We start from the raw sequence: 16,592 nt of genomic DNA on the forward strand, positions 1-16,592 counted from the left end.
GTTCCCGTGTGGCAGCATGTCATAATTCAGGTCTTGAAGATGAGCCTTCAGCCCACCCTCCAGCCCACTGATCATCTTGTTATGTGCATTCCTGCACGGTGCTGCAGAGAAGACCGCTTGTTGCTGGGCAAATGGTGCAGAGCAAGTGCTTACCCACTGATTATGCTGTGTGGTTTCCATGCAGGATGTTCTGACATGGGCTTGTGGGACTAAGTCCTTAACACATGTTCGCTTTCCTTCTGTGGCCAGTTGTAAAAAAAAAAAAGAGAGAGAGAGAGAGAGAGAGAGAGAGAGAGAGAGAGAGAGAGAGAGAGAGATGCACTTGATGGATACATTATTTTGAAATAGCTGCCACTGAAGCAATCTGTGTACACGGTATCAGACTTAGAGAGACAGTGACTATGACAGCGCATGGGCAGGATCTTCATCGCCCAATGCAAGGAACACCCAAGGGGCAGATTCCCAGACGCAAAGCAGTACGTGGCCAACACACAGCCACTAAAAAGTAGGGATAGTTCTCCAAAAGGATAAAAAAGATGGTGGAAGATAAATGTACTGAAGGAAGAAAAGAAAAGAACACAGATTGAGTTTTTTCTTAATGATATAAAAAAATCTATACAATCCCTGACCGGTTTGGCTCAGTGGATAGAGCATTGGCCTGCAGACTGAGGGGTCCCAGGTTCGATTCCGGTCAAGGGCATGTACCTTGGTTGCAGGCACATCCCTAGTAGGGGGTGTGCAGGAGGCGGCTGATTGATGTTTCTCTCTCATCTATGTTTCTAACTCTCTATCCCTTTCCCGTCCTCTCTGTAAAAAATCAATAATATATATATATATTTAAAAATCTATACAAGCCAATGAATTCCAAATCAAGGAAATTTTTTTAAAAAGTAGTTTTCAATCCTAATTACAGTGTTGCTGCTTCCTCCCCTGCCTCAAAACAGGCATATTGGATACTTCTCTTTGTAGCACTACTGTTTAATTTTTCAAAGTCTGACCAAATGCATTTTCACTATAAGTATCCTCTTTGACATTGGCAAATAGAAACAAATAGTGACGATCTTAACTAAAAGACTAATGCAAAATGTATAATGCTATTCGAAATATTTTTTAAAAAGAAAAAAAAAGAGAGAGAGAACTCCTGGACATGGACAATGGACAATGGTGTAGTGATTGGTGTGTGTGTGTGGTGGGGGGGGTGTGTGTTGGGATTGGGGTAGCGGAGGTGGAAGAGGGCATAGAGGGATAAATGGTGATGGAAAAATAAAATATAATAAATAATACATAAAAAAGAGTATTATAATTTTGCAATATTACTCACAGGTTTAGATAGCAAACTAATAGCATATTTAACTAAATAAATATATCTTAAGCTATTCTCACTCCCAAGGACAGATATAAGAACATTTCCTAAGTATGGGAGGATTCACCAATATGAATATTGACCTATGTCAAGTTTCTAAAAGTCAAGACTCAGTCTAAAATTCTCATAACTAAACCCATATAAACTGAATTGTTATCTGTCAATAGCTTTGCATATATTCTAGAAGTACTAGATATGCCTTTGAAAAAGCATGAGGTGACTATTATAAATCACGCAGCCATCACTTTTATATCACATTATATGCAAGCACTTCAATAAATATTCAGCTTAATTATTATTTTTGAATGTTTTAAAAAAAATCCATGACCTTAATGTTAAATCCAATACCAGGATATAATTTCCTTTAGCCACTCAGTAAAAAATTAAGCAATTTAGAAATGAGTACCCATATTTTTTTTTAACCCTCATGACAGTAGACACTATTCTCAGAAAAGCACTATCCAAGGTCAAAACCAAGAAAAGAGTACTATAGTGCTTAATGCTTCCTCTGCAGAATTCAGTATGTTTCTGTTGAAACTAATCTCCAAATACTGTTTAGAATTTCCTGGGAAGACCAAAACTTCCTGGTAGAAAGAAGACCACCTCAGTGACCAAGCAATAAAGCCTACAAATCCAAATTTCAATAGTCAGGTTGCTTGGAAACAACCCCATCATAACACCTGTTGGAGAACTATTATAGATAAGTACATAATTGGGTAAAAATACTCAGAATATTCAAGAGTGCAAAGGACAAATTATTGATGTAGAATACTGGCTGTTAAAACTGGTCTGTCTACAATGGTTCAGTTCAAAGTTTGTGATGTCTGAATCCCACTGTGTTTTATAAATTCAAAAAGCCAAGTCCAAAACTCACACAACAATAACAAAAAGAGAGGCTGGCATAGTACACATTCAACTAGTGAAATGAAAACAAAAAAGAGGATGCAAGCTCTCTATAAAAAATCTAGTCACTGGCCCAAGAATACTTTGAGATGCTACTTGTCATGTTAACACATAAAAATTCTTCTTCTCAATTCTTTCAGACCTGTACTTCAAGCACTGTGGTTGGGGTGGTGGCATATGAAATAAAACTCTTACCAGACATAAACCCTGTCCATAAAAAGAAAAAAAATATATTTCAATACCCTATAGGCTTCCAATACTGTCAATAACAAGCTCTTGTCTTTGGCTTGAATACCAGAGGTTGAATACCAGAATTTTCCATTATCTAAATGATTCCCTTTGCTTACATTTCAGAGCGCCGCACGTAAGCCCTTTAAGTCACCAAGGTCCTAATTAGTGATGAGGAGATGCTGTCAGCCTTACCACCAGCAGGAAGCCACACCTAGGTAGATTTATAGGGGAAATGGCTATTTTGGTAAGAACTGTTAGTCATAACATTATAGTTCTGTAACACTAGTTTACAGACCTGAAACACCCAGAATGAACATTTATGTCTTCAGATAGCCAATTTGCCTAAGGAAGTAACTCAGTTTAAAAAAAAAGGCTATCCTCAATATAGAATCTATAGATCAAAGCTTTTTTTTTTTTTCCAAAAAGAACACACACATATGCACAGTCTAGATTATTAATAAACTAATGGTCACTGTTCAAATGCCCACTTTATCTTTTTGTTCCCTCTCATAAGACTTGTAAAAAGAAGAAAAAAAAATCATTACTACTAGTATTTCCCAAAGACCAGAGAGGCTGGGCTACAATTCTTCCCCTTCCATCCCAGTTAACCCCAAAATAGCTAAAAATACCCAGCAGCTGACACCTACGTAGCCATCACTACATGCCAATCAGTGTTCTAGGTACATTATGTGTGTGTGTGTGTGTGTGTGTGTGTAATGTGTATATATACATATATGAGCATATATATATATATACACTTTCATTTATATACATACACATATTGAGTGTGTGTGTGTGTGTGTGTGTGTGCGTGTATGTGTATACATACACACTCAATTCTCATAGCAACTCAAAGAAAAAGGTTCTCTATATTTCCCATTTTATAGACAAGGAAATTGAAGGACAGAGAGACTAAGTAACTTGCCCAAGGTCACACAGCTAATTAGTGGCAAAGCTGGGAAAGAGCCCAGACCCAGTGGCTCCAGAGGCAGTGCACAAAGCCATGAGGCTATGCTGCAGAAAACCTTAAACAGCTCAAAGGAGAGTCTGATTGCTCTGCTCAGCAGGAAAGTTTTAGAGAAACATGTCAGAAATTATAGTTTTTACAGCTTCTATAATAAAAAGGATTGGGAACATTTGGGGACAAAGTTATCTTCCAAAACTGCTTTCACACTGTTTCTACATAAACTTTAACTATTAAAAACGAACAGATCCTCTTTTACCAATCTGGTTAGGCAATACTGAGAAACCAAGGTGATGGAGAAATAGAAAGGTAGAGAAGACTACCCAGACTTACAAAGTACTCAAAACACTAACCGGTCAATTAGACCTAGACATTCCAGGAAATACCACATCTGTCATTTAATGAACTGGTCTGTAAGTACTTTAAAAATGAAAGGAGTAATATAAACTTCGGGGAGGACAATTTGACAAACTATCAGTTTGTCTTAAATAATATCCTTTAACTCAGGAATTTCTTGCTTGGCAACTTATCCTTAGGAAATAATCAGATATGCTCACAAAAGTTCATCTGCAATAGTATTCATGCAAAGGTAATTTCAAATAGGTTCTTTCTAATTTTTCTTAAGGTCTAAAAATAAGGGAAATAATTAAATTGATTACATTTATATGATGGGGGGAAATGGGGGCTACTGAGAATGTTTAATAGCATGGGGAAATTAATAGAAAGTTACATGAAAAGAAGACCAAATTTCTTATACAGCTATATAGTAAATACTATGACCATCTACTTTATATAAAACATTATAACATAAATAATAATCACCTCTGGGTGGTGGGATTAAACTAACATATTCTTTTTTTTAGTGTTTTCTATGTTTTATAGATTTTCTAACTTGAATGGTTATGAAATTTATAATCTGGAGAGAAAACCAAAATTTTTAGAGGAAAGGCATGTAGTCATGAAGCCTGCATTGCATCGGTCTTGTTTTCTTTTTGGATATCACTAATAGATGATGAGATTGCCTTTCACAGAGAACATGCGGATTTCAGCAAGGGATGGAACAGTCCTCATGACACTCTTGTGAGAAATGTGGGCTGGATAACAATCAGGGTTCACAGAGTTGTTATTACTTAAAAGGCTGTATCAAGTATCATAGATGAGCGGACAGAAAAGTCCTGCTGAGTTCTGACTGGCTCATGCACACCATCACTTTTCAAACTCGTGGTTAGCGTAAAGCTAGGAAGAAGAGTCAAATGTGTCATTGGCAGATGTGCAAAGCAGGTAGCAGATACTAACGTTGACTCTGTTTCTGGAACAGAACTTAACACTAATTTGAAACCTTGGTTCTTACCAATCCCCTAGCCAGGCCACACACAGCATTTTCCAAAACGAAAAAAAGTGTTTGTCAAATAAACATCAAAATTAGGACTCAAATAATTCTGACAGGATGAAACCTTGGTCTTAAACCAAGATGCTATTTAACAAGGTTAATAAATATAAAACAAACATTCAGTTCAATTACAATTTTACAAGTGTTACTTGGCAACAGTTCCTGTGAAGCAATGACCATTCTAGACTAATAACAGTCAACATCAGGGAGCATCTCTAATGAAGGGAGGTAACAACCCCATGGGCATCTGAGAGTACTGGGTACATTTCTGACCTTCTTCTCTAAAGAGGGAATTCAACAAAACAGAGTAAGCCCAGAAGAATGTGATTGGGGACATTCTATGTCTGATGAGTAATATTCAAAGAAACTGGGACTATTTAATTAGGAAGACATTGAAAGGGACTTACCCAATATTTAAATGTTTGCTCTGTGATTCTGTAAAAGGGGGAATCAATTTTTTCTTTTATACTGGAAATTACAGTCTGTCTTCTCTCTCTTATCATTCGACTGAAACAGCTCATCAAGGTCAGCAATGACCTTCAACTTTCCAACTTCAAAAGGGACTTCTCTACCCCTCATTAACAGATGTCACAGTATTCCATACACAGCACTGTGCCTCCTTACAACACTCCCATCTCCACCTCGGGTACAGTTCACTCTTATCTCTCTTTCCTAGTTCTTCCTTTACTCAATCTCTAGATGTCAGAGGTTGATTGGCTGTCGACCTTCTCATCTTTCTATTCTCTCTCAGCAATTCTATTAATTCCTGTGGGTTTAAATAGTCCCTCTGTTCATTACTCCCAAACTTAAATTTAAACATACCTTTCCTCTGAACTCTAGTTTCTCTTATAAAGTCAGAGGCATTTCAAATGTATTATGCCAGTGGTCGGCAAACCGCGGCTCGCGAGCCACATGCTGCTCTTTCGCCCCTTGAGTGTGGCTCTTCCACAAAATACCACGGCCAGGGCGAGTCTATTTTGAAGACGTGGTGTTAGAAGAAGTTTAAGTTTAAAAAATGTGGCTCTCAAAAGAAATTTCAATCGTTGTACTGTTGATATTTGGCTCTGTTGACTAATGAGTTTGCCGACCACTGTATTATGCCAAAACATATTTCTGATTCCACGTCTTACCCTTCAGTTTGAGTTTTCCCCTCCTGGCACCATACATTCGATTGCTCCAACCAGAACCCTGGGAATCATCTTTGTATAGACCCTTGCTCTCACTTGTCACATCCCATCCACTAGGAAGTTCATTCTAACGCCAATATAGATCTCAGATCAGACCACTTCTCCTCACCTCCACTACTGCTTCGAAGCCAGGTAATCATCTTTCACTGTGACATGACTTGCCAAGCGCCTCCTAATAGTCTCCAGACCAATCTCCTCAGAACATCAACAAAAGGTCTGGTTAAACATAAGCTGAATCATGACTCTCCCATGCTTTAAGTGTTTCGATGACTTCCCTACTGCATTTTGAAACAAATCCAATAATCCTTACCATGCCCTATGACCCTTCAATATCAGAACGTTGCATCCTCTCCCACCCCATCCAGGACCATTCTCCCAGTGTGGACCACACTGGTTTGCTGTCATGTGTTTGGGTGCAGTAAATTCAGTCACCAGGCCTTTGCACAGACTGTTCCCACAGATTCTGCCAAATTAGCTATTTCTTACCCTTTGCATCTCAGCTTAAAAGTCACTGCCTTAGGGAGTGTTCCACTGATCATCAACCTTGCACCCCCAATTATTTTCTGTCTCAGCCCTTATACCTCCTTCATGGCACTTATCAGAACTAATAAGGAGTTTGTTTCTTTACTTAATTTGTGCTTCCTTAACCCCACCAGCTTGCAATGTCAGTTGCAAGAGGGAATGGACCTTACTGCCTTATCACTACTGTATTTGCAGAGCTCAAAAACTGTTTAGACTTTGTCTCAACCTAAGAAAAATCTTCCTAAACATAAGAGCTATCTGGCAACGGGACAGCCTTGTACAGATGAACTGACAATCCTGGGAAGAGGGTTCAAGCTGAAAGTGGGCAACCACTTTTATCAAAGTTGACATAAAGGGAGTTCCCATGCTGGGTGAGAACTGGGCCAGATAACAATTCAGGTCCCCTCCACACGGTTTCTAGTTTTATTAATAGAATGCTTAGGGAATTTCAGATTAAGAATATACTTTTAAAGTGGCAAACATCAAATTATTTCCTCATCAGCAAAAATTCCCTCTAAAATGGCCCCATTAGCCCAGCTGGTGTGGTTGAGTGTCGACCTATGAACCAGGAGGTCACAGCTGGATTCCCAGTCAGGGCACATGCCCAGGTTTCAGGCTTGACCCCCCAGTAGGGCACTTGCAGGAGGCAGCCCATCAATGATTCTCTCTTTGCATTGATGTGTCTATCTCTGTCCCTCTCCATTCCTCACTGAAATCAATAAAAATATATTTAAAATGGCCCCTTTAGACACCTTCTACCCTGATGAAAAGTAACTCCCCTGAAGTTAAACCAGTGCAAGCTCCCTCAGTGTGCCCTGCCAGAGGTGGTTGGGACAATAACAGCCCACAGTGCCCTTCTTTCCAAGCTGTACAAAATGTGGCCCAGAAACAACTTGGCAGATGAAGCAAACCCACTTGTGGTAAACCTAAAGTTCCACTCTTCATTCATTTGTGATGCTGCTCTGTAAACACACCAGGATCGTTTTATTTAGCGGCACACCCATTAATAATGCAGAGATCTTTGCACAGACAGGCGGAGAAAATTAGTCCCGAGTGATTTCGTTACGACAGAGTCTACATTGAGTCAAAGGGACCGAGAGTCTCATTACAACTGATGTAGAAGTTGCTGGCAATACAGACCACCACACAGCAAAGCAATGCATGCAAGTTTTCCACTCTCTCTTTTGGAGTCTTACTGTCCCCCAGTAATTCTCATCTCCCTCGCAGATAAAGCAGAGACTTAAAGACCAATCTAGGACCATTCCTTCTAGGTTTTTAGCTTCTTTCATCTTCACCAACCTCCTCCAAGTTTTTTTTTTTAAGAAAAGTAAGTTAAAATTTGGCAAATATTTTATTCTGATGGCAACTTTACGATGATTATTCTATTTATCAGATTAGACAATGCACCACTAGATATTAGGGAATGTTGCAAATAAGCCTATGAGGCTATGCACTTTGTCCTTAAATAAGTTTTCTCCAAAAAGTTTTTCAGGAAGGCAGAAAACATTTTAGAAGCCGAAGATATTTAAAATTCTGTTTTATAACATCCAGTGTTAACCATGCTATTGAAGAATATGTGTGGAAAGCAGGGAATGTCAACTCTGAGAACCTTTTTGAAGGGCTGGTGAACAATACCTTTCCAATTAAAACACAAACTCCCTTTGATCCAGAAATCTGACTACTGAATACTTACCATATGCATATATTCTAATAAGTAGATTAAAATAAGTATACCACGGTGTTCATTTTTAGCATTGCTTATAATAGCAAACACCTAGAAAACTCAAAGCACCTATCAGCAAACCACAATACATCCATAATGGGATAATATGCTGCTGCTACAAAAGAATGAGACAGATTTCCATGTGCTGATGAGGAAAACCTCCAAGATATATTACAAAATAAAAGCATGTGTGTTATCTCAACACACATAAGTGTTCATTCTTGAAAATTCTGGAAGCATATATGAAAAACTTCAAAGTGGTTGTCTCTGAGAAACAAGACTGAGAGTATGGAGAATGTGAATATACCACTTATTTTAAACTCTTCTGTACTATCTGTTATTTTTACTGTGTGTATTTATTATTACTTCATTAATAAGAAAAATGACTATATGCAGTATATTCTGCATGGTCTGGAAGTGTCTACTTGCTCTCTGTAGGAGTAGGAAAGAGAGCATCCTTTGTGTGGCCTAGATGCAGAAGCAAAGAGAAATGTTAATTTATGATCTTCCAGTTTTAGATCTATATTGTCCATCTCTGAAAAGCTACCTTGAAAGAGAATGAGTAGAGTTATTCCACTGCAAATGATCCCAAAGAAAAATGAGTGTTTCCTCTAATGCTATTTATTATATAATTATATTATTACAAAAATGAAATCAAACAAAAAATGTTTTCAACTTTAAAGTATAGTACTTTCCATTTTTCCTAATCCCACCAGAACTAGAAAGATCAGACTCCAAAGAGCTTTCTTTTCCAACCTAGAATCTTGTGTTTGCTTAACTCAGAATACTAAACAGCTCTTTCAACTAAAGCTACTTCCCTAAGAGAAATTAGAACACGTTAAAGTTGAAAAGATGAAGTGAAATCTACAAAACATTTCAGGTTGAAAATCTTAAAGAGTATGTGAACTTTGTTTAGTATTTATTCCATCAAAGAAATACTTCCAACCCCACAGAAAAAGTGGTGGTGGTGGTGGGGTGGTGGGCAGGGAGAGACAGACAAAAAGAAAAGTCATGGAATATCATGCCTCTGGGGTTTTCCCCCTATTAGTTAGTATCAAGTGATAGTAACTAGCTTATAGTATCTTTCCTTTGTCAGAGGGTTGTGATACACAGATAGGCATTTACCTAGGTTATTTTATTTATACATTTTGTGCTGTTTTTTTTTGGGGGGGGGCAGGGGGGCTTTGCTGAAGACTATATGAAGTAAAGCCAAATGTCTATTTGAAAAAGTCTAATATCTTTGTAGCTGAAAACTCGGCCCACTAAATCTGATTTTTATATAAACCTTCTGATAAAAAATATAGTGATTTCATTTTTGATTGGAGGGGTATACAAGTAATCAATTAAATGAACAAGCTATAGCTTGATGCATTGAGCTGTCTGTGGTACTGAAAAATGACACCAAACTGAAATATACTGAGCTCTGCTCTTCATTACACTATATTAATTCAAGCACTTCCGTCCATGACTCACCTGAACCATCTTATTTTGCCAGTGTGTGTATAAACATTCTACAAAGGTCACAGTGACTTGCTTTCCAAGGTTCTCCTTGGAAATGTCAAGGTCTCCCCATGATTTGTTAATCAATGTTGATATACAGAGCCAGAATGTTGGCTAGAACATTTACTTTTCCTGAATGCAGTGAGAAATCATACCATGCACCAGAAACCGACACTAGTTAGGTCTCTCTCCCATCATCATGCTGATATGCTAAAAGGAAAGAAAACATGCCATTTTAGACATATGCTACATCCAAGAACATGCTCTGAATGGCAACATAACCCCTGCATTTAGTTCCTTAACTCAAAGCTAATAAATATATTAAGAATTCTTACAAGTAAACTGAGATTGTCTATTTGCTTAAGAGTTATGAAAGAACTTAGAGTAGTGACATCTATAAGTAAAAAATAAGTCTGAGAGCTTGGTTTCATTGAGCTTCAGAAGTATTTGGGCAGTACCACCAACTCTATCCTCTGAATCTATTAGAACAATCCTGTTTTGTTTTTTTTTTCTGGTTCTTGACTTCTAGGTCAGAATTTTCACATTCATGTGGTCAATTTCTATTTTTTTTTTTTTTTTTAAGCATTTCAGGTAATAATATAGAGCTTCAGCCTGAGGAAATTCCTCTAGATCAGAAATTTTCAACTGGTGTGCCATAAGAATTTTTGAAACATGCAATACCTGACTATTTAGTCAGGGGCACTGACCACTTTTCCTTAGATTGTCAAATAAAAACTATGACAACAGCCAACACAACTATAGCCATCCAGTGTGAATGAATCAAAACTACCTATTTTTTTTTTTTGTCAGATTGGCTAGCTATATATATATTTGGTGTGCTGCAGAATTTAGTAATTAGTTTATGTGTGCCATGAGATGGAAAAGGTTGAAAATCACTGCTCTAGATAAAATACTGAATGTAAAATCTATATCCAAAACAACTGATATTACACAAGCATGTATTTTAAAATTCTATTAAGTGTGATTATTTGAACAGAAGCCGTGTCATGTAAATAAACCCAATTTTAAAAATCTAACATTTTGTAATGTTTTATGACTCCAACAGTAGAGAAGCTCGCTGTGCTTATCTTCATTTTTCTCACTCATGCCATACATAACCAACATATCTATGCATTTTTGTAACAGAAGTTGTCCTCAAAATTAGACAATGAGCAGAATTCTTTCAAGAGTGACATAATCTATAAAAATATGATTTCCGATATTTTATTATTTTCTGTAAGTTTCAAGAGTTCTAAGATGGTATCATTTTTTTTTACATGTAATTAACATTTGGTAGCTCCTCTCACACTCTTATGTTATTTCAAAAATATCTCAATAATTCTTAAAAAGTCACTGTCTTTAGGAAGACACTTGTTTTTTTGATGTTAATACCATCAAATGTCCTCCCTCAGGAATGCTTATGTAGCTGTGTGCTTTTCAGAAGGAACATGTAATAATAGGAAGGCTGATGTTTATTAAAAAGTAAAACAACAACAACAACAAAAAACCAGCAAATGGCAAGGTCTCTTTCTAGAGTGAACTGAGTAAAACCACTCTGATCTCCAAGAAAAAAAAAAAAAAGTTACTTGATTTTTAAAAAATACCTAAAATGTTCTATTATAATCTTTTAAGTTTAACTCTCTTCATATACCAAACATTTGGATGTAGAGAGAAACCAAACGGAGTGTCCACATTTCAGGGCTGCTGGCAAGCAGGAGCAGCATACAGCAGGAAGAGCAGGAAACACTCTGGACTCCACGCTCGGAGGACTGGGCCTGGTCACGCTCTGTACTGTCTAGCTGCGTGATCCAGCAAGCTACTCACCTCTTCTGACTTCAGGTCCTCATCTGAAAATTGAGTCAAAGAATCCTTAGACCCTATTTTGTTCCTTCCAGCTCTGTCTATTCTTCAAGCCAAAATGAAAAGATACACTCATAATGTTTAAATTACATTTTAGTATCACTTTAAAATGTTTGAATCTCCAAAGCCTATGACCATTAGTACCTAATTAAAGAGAGATCTATGTAAGTTATTAAATTTTAAAGAGTTCAAATATGTATTTGCCTGGTTTTGCCAGTGCAGTTTTACTACTTACTCTAAATATTCTCTCTCTTTCTAATTTTCTTTCTCTAACCTCATTCCTTCAAAATCACACTTTTCGAAGTTTTTACAAATTTGAACACAAAATGAAGTAATTTTCCCCTCCTCATTTGAGGTCATGTGCATTTTTATTTTGTTTGGACAACTGTTAAAATTGGGTTCTTCCATAATTAGTGTATGTTTGCTAATTACTAACTTAAAATTAATTTAATTTCTAATTAATACTAAGTTCCTTAAATGGCACCTTCTATACAATGTTTTCAAGTCAAAGGCCACTCCTAAAAGACAGCAGGTTAAATATGATGGTTTAATAGTTCCACCAAATGTCTCACAACTGCTCCAAAAATATCAGAAAATATATCCGATTGTAAATTCTACACTGGAAAAGCCCAATCACTCCTCATTTTTGAAAACTCTATTTTAATTCACAAATCTTAATATATCTTTGACTAAAGGCTACAGCAAAGTAAACCACTCAAAATACAACACATGAATTTTGTAGAGAGGACTCTGAAGTTGTCAGCAACAGCCAAATCTAACAATAGAGCTCCTGGCTGCATTTAAAACATTTTCCTAACAAGACTGCTCACAAGAGCAGTAGCCTTTGCTCTTGACTGACATTTTTGAAAAATGATGTAATGATTGTAGCGCAGAATCTATCACATACCATATATACAGAATTTGTATTCAAAACTTACAATTATTTTTTAATGATGGGGGATATAGAAACAGAGATTTCTCATGTCTTATTTATATACATTAGCTAGGAATATCACCAGCCTATTTTCTTCTCTAGGCTACATGATAGGAGATGATCCAAATGGATGTAATCTTCCATAATGAGGCACCACTAGGAAGAGGTGGTATCAAACAAGAACACACGTTTACCCTTCAGATTAAGGCTGGTGCATAACTGACCTTAAGGACAAGAAGTGCAAAAGTGGACAGATCACCTGCAAGAAGACAGGGGAAAATCTGAAGGGCTTGATAAATACATCCCAGAAATGACTGCCTGCTTACATGCTGCACTGTTTTGTTTTTAACTTCTTGAAGGAACAGGCCAGGTGGTATGTAAGAATGCAGCATGTTTCTTCTGTAACCTCAAGCAAGGACATGAGGGGTTGGAAAAAAGCTCCGCTGCCTTGAGCTTCTCCAGGCTGGAGGCATGACTCTGGGTCATTCATAAACAGCAGAACCTAAGTTACCTGTATTTCCCTGGCGTGGTACACGATGATCAGACCGAGCAGAATGATCGTGGAGAGACTGATAAGGCATTTCAGAGCTAAGGAATACAGCGACGCCTGCAACACAGTCAGACAGAAGCACTTTTAAGAAAGAAGCACTTTCAACCACCCTAGGCCCCTGAGCGGTGAGGGGTTGGGAGGGTCAGCGAGTCCCCTACCAAGTGGGCCTGAACTCCCAGCTGGGTTTGGGGGACCCCTATCTTGGCTCTATGATCTGTCACATCTCTTAGCCTCAAAGGCAAGCGAGAGGAGAGGAGAGCTGGGAAGGCGGGTGACCAGACAGCCGGGCAGCGGGGTCTCACCATCACAGACCCAGGTGCAGCTCCTAGCTCTAGGAACGGGAGAGGAAGTTACTCCTGCGTTTAAGCTCTCCGGGTCGAAAGGGCCTCCTGAATCCCGAGCACCAGAAGAGGAGTAAAGCATGCTTTCCCACACACTCCTGGAACCACTTATTTAATCTACCCAAACGCGCTGGGCACTCACTGTCTCCAGAACTTTGCGCACGGAAAGGCTTCCTCTCCGGAGTTGCCTTGCGGGACTAAGCGTGCGCTTCGGAGCCGCGTTCACGGTCCCAGCGGCACTGCCCTCCGATGGCCCCGGGAAAGCTCGCAACTGGCAGGCGGGGAGTTCCCGCCAGTGCCAACCCCAACCACCTGGCCTCCCGCTCTGCAGCCCCGGAAGGGTGGGCAGGGGTTCGAGCGCGTACCTTGTCGTAGGCGCCCCACGACAGCTCGGTCTCAATGACCATAACCACGATGCCGAACATGCCGAAGATGAGCGCGTAGTCGCTGAGACGCTTGCGCTTCTCGAAGAGGGCACGCCGGTGGCCCAGCTTGTAGCCGATGTTCTGGTTCTTCTTCTTGCTGGACTTGGTGCCACTGCTGCTGCCATGCCCGCTGCCGCTGCCGCCGCCGCCGCCGCCGCCGCCCGTGCTGCCGCCGCCGCCGGTTCCATAGAGCGCCAGGTTATTGGAGTTGTTGTGCTCCGGCTTGGACACCACGATCTCGGGGGCTGAGGACGAAGCTGCGGCGGCGACTGCCGACGGAGAGGACGCGCCGCCACCTCCTCCGACGGACGCGGGCGGCTGGAGGGGCTGCGCCTCCGAGTCCATCTCGTGCAGGTTTCGGCGGGACGCGCTCAAGTTGCTCAGCGGCCGCATGACGCCCCCGTTGTACCTGCAGCTGCTCATGGCTATTTCGGTGAAGGGGTTGCTCTCGCGGCGTGCCTGGGGCTGGTGGTGCTGGTGGTGCGCCAAGTGGGGGTGGTGGTGGTGTTGGTGCGAGAGCGGGGGCCCGGAGCCCAGGCTGCCGAGGCTGCCCGTGGGGCTGGCGGCGGGCTGCAGGCTGTGGCACTGGTGGTACTGGGAGGCGGACGCGGGCTGCTGCGCGTACTGCTGCCGGAGCGCACTGGCATGGCTGGACGGCGTCAGCTCGCTCACATTGAGCTGGCTGCCCCGACGCGACGAGCAGCAGCAGCACGACGAGCCCGACAGCGGCGAGGAGGTGCGGGTCCGGAAGGCGCCGCCGGGCGAGGAGGTGCGGAGCAGAAGGGACAGGTTATCCCCCGCCCCCGCCCCCGCCCCGGGGGCACCGGAGGAGGCGCAGCTGTTGCACCGGAGGCATGGGCTGCTGCCGCCGCTACCCGGCTGCTGGTGCGCGAGGTGCGGGTGGTGGTGTGCGTGCGGGAGGGGCGCGAAGGGCGGGCACGGCTTGTCCTGGCTCTGTTGCTGCTGCTGCTGCTGCTGGCAATGCAGGTGTGAGGAGCGCGGCGGCGGCGGCTGCTCCGAGAAGAAGCCGCGCGGAAACTGCAATGGGGTTTCCATGTCAGGGCTATTAAAGCTGCAGGGAGACCAGGCGGTGGTGCACCCTGCGCAATGCGTTATGGTCGGGAGCGGGGACTCCTGCTGCTGGTGCGAGGAAGGGCCCATGCCGGCTCCGGTAGAATCCAGGCGGCGAGTCCGATTGGTTGGGCGCACCAAAACAATGGGCATGACATCACCTGCGGGGACCAAGACTGAGTTTGCGGCGCGCGCGGCTTAGGGGAGCGTGTGTGTGTGTGAGAGAGAGAGAGAGAGAGGGAAAATAGGGAGAGCGATCTGCAGGGTGACAGTCCAAGGGTGCGCAGGACAAGGTGAGGGCGAGGATTCCGCCTGCCGATTGGGAGCGCCCGTGAGCACCGCTAAGGATGGGGAGCCCCCAGGCAGTGCAGCCAGGCTGCAGGGGTAGGAGAAAAGAAAGGGGTGTCCCTCCCTTCCTTCCGTGTCGCGCCCCCCCTCTCCCCCACCTAACTACTGCCGGACGTGCGGTCTAGATCACCTGCGCCGGGTACTGCAGCACGTGGGGCCACCCGGCCAAGGGTCAGGCGCAGGGACAGTGCGGAGCCCGGCCCCTCCGCCGCCGCCGCCTGGCACGCCTCCAAAGGCTGCAGCACCGCAGCCCCCTCGCTCCACACCCACCTCTCCCCAACTGTCCCGCAGAGAGTGGGCTGCGGCTGCCAGGCAAATCACTGTGGGGGACCCGCTTTGGAGAGAAAAAAGTTTGGCGACTGGCTACACGAGGGCTCGGGAATAACCCCGGGGCCCGAGCCTAGGTTTGTCCTGAAAATCAGCGCGGATCTTTCCCGGCCGCTCAGTGCCAGCGCCCGGGAGGCGGGATTGGTGGCGCGGAGCTCTCGCCCTAGTGATCTGCGGCGCGGGTAGGGTTAACGGTTTGACACACGGGCCCGAGGAGGATGGGGGCGGGGCCGGAGAGGGGGATCCCCGCCAACCGCGGGAGGAGCCCGCGCGGGCTTCCCGGGTCCCCCTGGCGGGGGCGGAGGGCTTTCCCCGCTACCGCCTGCTCACATTTGCGCCTTCTGCGGAACATGAGGGGCTGGCGCCCCCGACCGCCGGGTGCCGGGCTCTCGCGCTCAGGCCCTCTGGCCACCCCAGTGGGTAGGTCCGTGGGTTTCTCCGGCCGTGGAAAGGAGGCTTGCTCGAGGGTCTGGGGGGCTGCTCAGCGACCGCCGGCCGCCAGCTCCTCCTCCGTTCCTCTTCCTCCGCCCCACCTGCAGCACAGACACAAAGCAAAGGCGGGTCACCTAAGCGCAAACCCCAAGCATCTTCCTGGCCAAGCCCTGACTGCTGCGGCGGGCGAGAGAGGGGCCTGGCGCGGGCTGATGCACACCGGTAGTCACAGCCTGGCTGGGAAATTACTAATAATGATAACTCGGGCTGAATAATAGCTGCCCGAGGACAATGCTGGATTTTTGCTGGAGTTAGGTATAATTATTTTACTCCCCAATAAACCAATAAAAATTGCATTTTGTGTTTCACCAGTTCCCTGTGATGTGTCCTTCTCTTAAGCAATGTACCAGAACAAAGCAGCAGCGGACCCTTTCGAGGATTCTTTGTTACTGCTCCATCTTAAGTCTTTATCGTTTGTTTTTCTTTGTAACTTGAAATTTCCGTCTCCTCCACCCAAACGA

General features: G+C 42.9%; 1 protein-coding gene across 1 annotated transcript in view; it reads right to left on the reverse strand.

The window, feature by feature from the left end:
* The window catches only part of KCNN2 (potassium calcium-activated channel subfamily N member 2), a 152,036-nt gene extending 136,045 nt beyond the window's left edge, over positions 1 to 15,991 (reverse strand). Inside the window, exons 1-3 of the mRNA XM_008144465.3 lie at positions 15,970 to 15,991; positions 13,834 to 15,125; positions 13,089 to 13,184 (exon numbers count right to left, since the gene is read on the reverse strand). Of these exons, the coding sequence (XP_008142687.3) occupies positions 13,089 to 13,184; positions 13,834 to 15,125; positions 15,970 to 15,991 (1,410 nt within the window). The remainder of the gene's footprint in view (positions 1 to 13,088; positions 13,185 to 13,833; positions 15,126 to 15,969) is intronic.
* Positions 15,992 to 16,592: the final 601 nt, after the last annotated feature.

The sequence above is a fragment of the Eptesicus fuscus genome, chromosome 4 (assembly GCF_027574615.1).
Source record: "Eptesicus fuscus isolate TK198812 chromosome 4, DD_ASM_mEF_20220401, whole genome shotgun sequence".
In the NCBI taxonomy this organism is placed as follows: Eukaryota; Metazoa; Chordata; class Mammalia; order Chiroptera; family Vespertilionidae; genus Eptesicus; species Eptesicus fuscus.